General features: G+C 34.7%; 1 protein-coding gene across 2 annotated transcripts in view; it reads left to right on the top strand.

The window, feature by feature from the left end:
- LOC109834075 (chromatin remodeling protein EBS-like) overlaps positions 2,915-7,679 on the top strand; it is a 9,502-nt gene continuing 4,737 nt past the window's right edge. For both annotated transcript variants that reach the window (XM_020401973.1, XM_020401974.1), the window contains exons 1-3: positions 2,915-3,111; positions 3,190-3,535; positions 4,438-4,506. In XM_020401973.1, coding sequence (XP_020257562.1) covers positions 3,036-3,111; positions 3,190-3,535; positions 4,438-4,506 — 491 coding nt within the window. In that variant the 5' untranslated portion in view covers positions 2,915-3,035. The remainder of the gene's footprint in view (positions 3,112-3,189; positions 3,536-4,437; positions 4,507-7,679) is intronic.

The raw sequence follows: 7,679 nt of genomic DNA, 5'->3' as shown, positions 1-7,679 counted from the left end.
TTAATAACATAATTTAATAACATATATTAATAATATTATATAATAACATATATTAATATTTTAATAACATATATATAATATTTTAATAACATATATTAATAGTATTATGTAACATATATAATAATATTATATAATAGTAATTATAGTATAACATATTTATTATAATATTATAATAACGTATATATATAATATTTTAATAACATATATTAATAATATTATGTAATATATTATTATATAATATTAATTAGTAATTATAGTATAACGTATTTATTATAATATTATATAATATTTTAGTAACATATATTAATAACATAATTTCATAACATATATTAATAATATTATATAATAACATATATTAATATTTTAATAACATATATATAATATTTTAATAACATATATTAATAATATTATGTAATATATTATTATATAATATTAATTAGTACATTATATCCTATGATACTATATTATAATATATTAAATTAAATAATATATTATTAAAGTATTATATTATATATATTATTCATATATTATATCAATTATTATATAATGTAGCATACTAATATAATGTTAATTAGTAATTATTGTATAACATATTATATTTTTGTATAAATAAAATAATGTATTATATTAAATATTATATTATTAAAATATTATATGAAATATATTGATATTATATTATGAGATGAGGGAGGCCTTTGGCCTCCCCCTCATTATCCCTCCATTCACACCCCATTATAGTGGTGTAACACCCCACTAAGTAAGGGTGACTCTTGTGTACTCAACCTATTCACATTGACTAGTATAAATATATATCATAGGCCTTTGGCCTATGGATGGGTTTCAAACACGTTATCAGCACGTAGTGTTCTTGAATCCCTGAGCCATAAAAAAATAATATTTCCTTCCTCTTTTGCGCATTGAGATCTGGTTCGTTGCAGCGGGAGCGTTCGACGGATCATCGCAAGGAGGCAGCGTTCTACGGATCTTTAGTATCGATCGTCCCTAGATCTTTGATCTAGAGGTAATTACTATAATCCGTAGAATAATATATGGTAGCTGAAAAATTAACAGAAAAAAGGGAAAATGTGGTATAACAAACTAAGTGAGTTCCTTGCTACGCAAGGATTCACCAATGATAAAGTCTGCCCGTGTATCTTTATAAAAAGATCGGGAACAGGATTCATGATAGTCGTCGTCTATGTCGACGACTTAAATCTCATTGGATCTCCTGCAGAGATAGCTGGGATATCTGAAAGCCTTAAGAATACTTTTGAAATGAAAGACCTAGGCAAAACAAAGTATTGTCTTGGCTTACAGATCGAACACCTTAAGGGTGGTATCCTGTTACACCAATCCACATATACACGGAAATTACTTAAAAATTTCCGAATGGATAAATGTCATCCTCTTAGTACACCAATGGTTGTTCGATCATTGGATGTAAAGAACGACCCCTTCCGTCCGCTGGAAGAGGGGGAGGAAATGCTAGGTCCTGAAGTACCTTACCTCAGTGCCATTGGAGCACTACTATATCTGGCTAACTGTACGCGTCCCGATATAGCGTTTTCAGTTAACCTACTAGCCAGATACAGTGCAGCGCCCACAAAGCGCCACTGGAATGGAGTTAAGCATCTTCTGCGCTACCTCCAAGGGTCTATAGACCTGGGATTATATTTCCCGAAGGGTGGGTCTCCCACCTTAATTGGTTATTCAGATGCAGGTTACAGGTCTGATCCCCACACCGAGAAATCACAAACCGGATTTGTGTTTACATTCGGTGGTACGGCCATCTCCTGGAGGTCTGTCAAGCAAACCACTGTAGCAATCTCATCCAACCATTCCGAACTCCTCGCGATCCATGAAACCAGCAAAGAATGTGTTTGGCTTCGTTCTGTCATTCAACACATCTTAGTGTCTACCGGCCTGAAGACTGGTGACCTTGAGCCAACTACTATATTTGAAGACAATGCAGCCTGCGTTGCTCAACTTCAGTCTGGCTTCATCAAGGGTGACAAGACGAAGCACATATCTCCCAAGTTTTTCTGGACGCACGATCTTAAGAGGAGGAGCAAGTTAAAGTACAACAGATCCAATCATGTAATAATTTAGTTGACTTGTTCACTAAGGCTCTGCCTAGATGTACTTTTGTAAAACTTGTAAAAGGAATAGGGATGAGACATCTGAAAGACCTACAAGCCTGAAGCTTGTATGGTTCAGGGAGAGTAACCTATGGGTTGTACTCTTTTTCCTTAGGCTGATGGTTTTTTCCCACTGAGTTTTCCACAGCTAATGTTTTAACGAGGCAAACAAGTTTACTCTGGATCCAGAAGTATCCACCCCATTAGCTTTACGAACCCTGAAGTGTTCATAAGCTAAACCCAAGGTAATGGATGGATAAGGGGGAGTATTATGAGATGAGGGAGGCATTTGGTCTCCCCCTCATTATCCCTCCATTCACACCCCATTATGCTGGTGTAACACCCCACTAAGTGGGGGTGACTCTTGGGTACTCAACCTATTCACATTGACTAGTATAAATATATATCATAGGCCTTTGGCCTATGGATGAGTTTCAAACAAAATAATATTTATATTATAATAATATACTAAACCAATTGGAAAGTTAATTTAAAAGTAATTAATAATAAAATTTTATTTTAATAAGGTGTCACATCATTAATTATCCCACATGAATTGTCAAATCAAAGGCTCAAATTATCCCATTATCCCACTTTATATCACTTTACCCTACTCAAAATATCCCAAAAGACTAAAATTATTTAATTAGAATAATTTTTTCACTTGGTCCCAATTTATCCCAACCAATAACCCCCAAGTGAATTTTGGGGGTTTAGTTGTAAAAATACATGTACCGGAGTAACCATTTCCACCGTGACACGGTGACCGTGTTTCTAGAAACAGAAAAATCCTTCATCGCCCCAATCTCCCTCTTTCCCTCTCAAAAAAAAGTTAAAAATATCAAAAATCAAAACCCTAATAATCTCATCTCTCCCCCAAATCGAAACCCTAATTTAATGGCAAAACCCCGCCCATCATCGAAACGCACCCTCGATTCCTATGCCATCAAGGGCTCCAACAAAATCATCAAACGTAATTCTCTCAATTTCCCAAAACCCTTAAAAAAAATCCCATCCTCAACTCTAAGTTTCCCGCTTTTTTCTTTTGCAGCGGGAGATTCAGTGCTAATGCGGGCCCCGGACTCCTCCAAAGCTCCGTACGTGGCCAAGGTGGAGGCGATCGAGGCCGATCGCCGTGGGGCACACGTGAAGGTTAGGGTTCGGTGGTACTACAGGCCGGAGGAGTCGATCGGTGGCCGGAGGAGGTTTCATGGAGCCAAGGAGCTGTTCCTCTCCGATCACTTCGACGTGCAGAGCGCGGACACGATCGAGGGGAAGTGCATTGTTCATAGTTTTAAGAACTACACGAGGCTTGATACGGTTGGGAATGATGATTTCTTCTGTAGGTTTGAGTATAAGTCGGCCACGGGGAGCTTCGTGCCTGATCGGATCGCAGTGTATGAAAACTGTTTTAACTGTTTAATTGGTTTATGATTAGTAGGATGTTGGAGATAGAAAGTGGGGGTGGAAAAAAGTTCGATTTTTTATTGTTTAGGGATTGTCTTTTTGGGTTTTTTCACAAAAGTTTGTTTGTCCTACAAGGTTAGCGACTGGAAAAGGTCATGACTCATGAACACTAGTTCTGCTGAAATCATGAACACTAGTTCTGCTGACATCTACATGCATGATTTGGCAATGAAATCTTTTGTACTAAACGACTTAGATGGATGCATATCACAAAAAATGGACAATCATTGTCTTTGGGTGTTCTACAAAGAAACGATTTGTTCTGCAGTTTGCAACTAGAAAAAAAATTATTTTGTGGTAAATAACTTTGGGAATAGTAAACACTCCGGCTACTGACACCTGCATAATGTGGGAAATGAAATCTTTTCTACTGAACCAATTAGATGGAGATATATCACTTAAAATAAATAATGATTGAAGAATGGATGTTAATAATGGACATTTCGATTACATTAGCTTAGATCACAATATGATAGACTTTGTATTTTTCCTTCCTCTTCTATCACATTCATATCCCTTTCCCTTCCCTTTAAGTGCCACTGCACCATAAGATCAGTAAGCAGGAAGCTTCTGAAAGATGAATGTTAAACTTTATACCTTTAATTGCACAGAGTAGTGTTGTTGATAATTTGTTTGTATATTGGAAACAAGTTTAATCTATTCAACTTAGAGCCTAGCTGCTCTATTATGTTATCCATTTTTTCCCCTAGCAATATAATTGATACAAGAGTTCAAGTCATAATCTAGCAAGTTGGCTTATTCTTTGCTGTTGACTTCACACAACTAGGTGTAACAGATATTGTTTTGCTAACTTGCCTGTTGGTTGGTGCAGATTCTGCAAATGTGAAATGCCTTACAATCCTGATGATCTTATGATCCAATGTGAAGGCTGCTCTGATTGGTGTGTTTGCTCTACTACTTATTGATTTATTTTTATTTATTGTTCTTTTTTTTTTGTCCTTGTGGTGATCTGGTTATTGTTATCGCTTTTAGGTTAAAAGGGAGGAATCTTATCTTCTTTCAGCAAGATGTATTAAAAAAGGAATTTACATTCTTGACTTAATATATAGAACTCATTGAAGTGTTTTGAAGGAATTCCGTTTTCTACAACCAAGCACTATTAAAAAAACAAGAAACGATACAGATTCTATTAATTGTAAGAATTGTCAATCTAGGGAAGAAGGGTAAGCTCTATTCCCTTGTGCATGCATAAGTTAATGTTGAGTCAATTTGTGTTATGTTCATCTCCGTGATTAGTCTTTATCTCATGTAGGGGCAAGTCTAGACTCGTATAAGCGCGATCTAGGTTCAATTAATTTTTTTGAGTCCAATGCCAGTTTTTTACGTATTGGCTGCAATTCTTATGGCCGACTCCATGTTCTAAATAGATGGGCAGGTATGGGCCATGCTTGTACTATGCCAAGCGCACATTCTAATACAACAAATAAAATTTACACATATTTTTAAAATTAACTATTCAAGAATAGATAGAAAAACAAAAGGAACTTCCATATCCCTGTATCATAATTAAATTACTGATCATGTTAAGGAAAACAATATATATTATTTCATACTTATAGAAAGAGAGTTCATAGTTCATCCAGTTATATTTTCTTCATGAGAGAAACGTCCAATAAAATTGTGTCAATATTCCGTATTTCACACATAAGATAATATGAGTAGTAGAAATTTATGTTTCTTTTATAAAATCATCAAGAATTAAGATTTAGGATTTGTAAACATACAACTCATTGGTGTCAATTGGCCTAACTAGATCAAGGATAACTCAATTCGGACCAAAAATCTAGGTTGGACTTCAATTAAAAATCATAAGAATTTGGTTTAAATCCAAAATTGATTGTGTTAAGACATAGTTGTAGTTATGGTCAATCTCAACCTCATTCGGCGCTCTATGGTAGAGAGATCAAATTAATATCATATTTTTTTGATGAAATTAAATTCCTCACTTTTACGTCAAGAGACAAATTTCTCATCAGACCAACCTCAAGGTTGAAGCTTATGTCCTTCACATGCAAGGGTAGCCCAGTAATTATTTTGTAAGGTACAAAATCCCTCTTGTCCACTTGGGTACAACCTGATTATTAAGAATTGAATGACAAACCTGCACTACATGCACTAGGAGATCACTAAGAGATATTCACTATCAATATATGGCATACCACAAAATAAACCAATGTCCTCTAGCCTCAATGCATGATCTCAAGAGTACTAACCTTGTTTATCTATGAAGAAACATGCCATCTTAGAGATTGTGTCCCTCGGCAAAAAGTCTCTTCCTTGTTTGAAAAACCCATCATCATTAAATTAAAGCATCCTCCATGCTTTGCATGGGAGATTTTATCCTCATTAGCATCATTGCATTTTCCTTCAAGAAAATATTGGTTAATGAGCTGTTTGGTTTCCAAATGACCTTAGCCTTCCTAACAGAGTTATGTAAAATTATAATTAACTATTGGCATGCTATGGAAGAAATCTTCTCTCATTCTAATTCCTTAATCCTTAATTAATTAAAATGACAAATATCAAAGTCCTTAAGAAATGAGACAAATAATAAACTCGAGCTATTTCTTCTTTTGTTGGTAAGTAGAAGGCCTTAACCTTTTGAATAGAACATGACAAATCCTAATAAATCCAAGTAAATCTGTCCTAATAGAGTTTTGTAAAATTGTAAACAACTGTTGGTATTCTATGGAAGAAATATTCTTTCATTCTAATTCATTAAGGAAATGTGGACCAGCAAATACCATAGTCCATAAGAAATGAGACAAATAATAAACTCGAGCTATTTCTTCTTTTGTTAGTAGCTAGAAGGCCTTAAGCTTTTGAATAGAACATGACAAATCCTAATAAACCCGGCCCCTCTTGGCGGGATCTCTTTGGCTCTTAGTTGGATTGGCACTTCTTAGCTCTTGGAGATGGACACTACTTTCTCATCCCACCTTTCCTCTTTCATATCCTTTTCTTTTTTTACATTTTTAGATTTGTACATTTGGATCTCTTTTGGGGGATATGTGCAATGGTCAACCACAACCTTATCCTTGTGTAGGATCATTGTATATTTGTCTGTAAGACATGAAGCTACACGTTCTCCTCAAAAGGTTCTCGGTTGTCCGAAGCTGCTAGCTTCTCTTTCTTGCAGAAGAAAAGGCCTCTTGCCTCATAGAATCTGAAATGTACTACTTTAACTTTCATTGGATGTTATCTAAAAGAACTTTTGAGGAATATACTTGCATAGCTACGATGGAAAGGGCCAATCTTATTATGATTGCATTGTTAGTGTGTCACCTCTTAGTTATTTCTCTTTGAGTTATTTCTCGTCGATGATGGATATGTGTTAGAGCCAGCTCTTGTTGTATGGTTAATGTTGAATGTTCGTTTGTTGGTTTTCAAGTTTTTTTTTTTCTTTAGTAAGTTTCCATTTCAGAAATAATTGTCATATGTGCAAATTCTAAATAAGCAAAAGGGATATATAAACTACGACCCATTGTTTGTACCGATGTATTGCTTCACCTTCACCTTCAATGTTTGCTCCTCAATACCATGAAATTATAAGGTGTACTTAGATCTTCAATCTTAATACTTTATTTCTTCAAAATCTTGTCAATAGGGTATGGGAGATCGATCATTACATACTTATAGGACTCTTAGTTACTTTAATTTTAGGATCGTCCCTAGTTGTCCTAACTCCATAAGATTATCTTCTGCAAATCCTTAACTTGTTAACATCAAAATTATCTTGAGTTTATTTCCAAAGATCATAGCATGCATCATCCACATAGAGGCATAAGATCACACACTACATCCAATGTATACATTTATCAAGGTCACTGACCATAAATCCATATCCTTTCTTAAATTTCTGATGCCTTTATATAGTTCAAATTCGACTTCACTAATTTGCATACTCTATCCTCTTGACATTTATCAAGTCTACTTGGTCGATCCTGTGATTCTGTGAATCCCTTCCTCAAGATAGTCATTTAAGCAAAGTTTTAAATATAGAATATGAAGAAAATATTGGACAACCAAAATCTATATCGGATTACAGATATC

The sequence above is a fragment of the Asparagus officinalis genome, chromosome 3 (genome assembly GCF_001876935.1).
Source record: "Asparagus officinalis chromosome 3, Aspof.V1, whole genome shotgun sequence".
Classification (NCBI taxonomy): domain Eukaryota; kingdom Viridiplantae; phylum Streptophyta; class Magnoliopsida; order Asparagales; family Asparagaceae; genus Asparagus; species Asparagus officinalis.
Note: the sequence above shows the minus strand (reverse complement) of the source record. Positions and strands in the feature narration are given on the sequence as shown.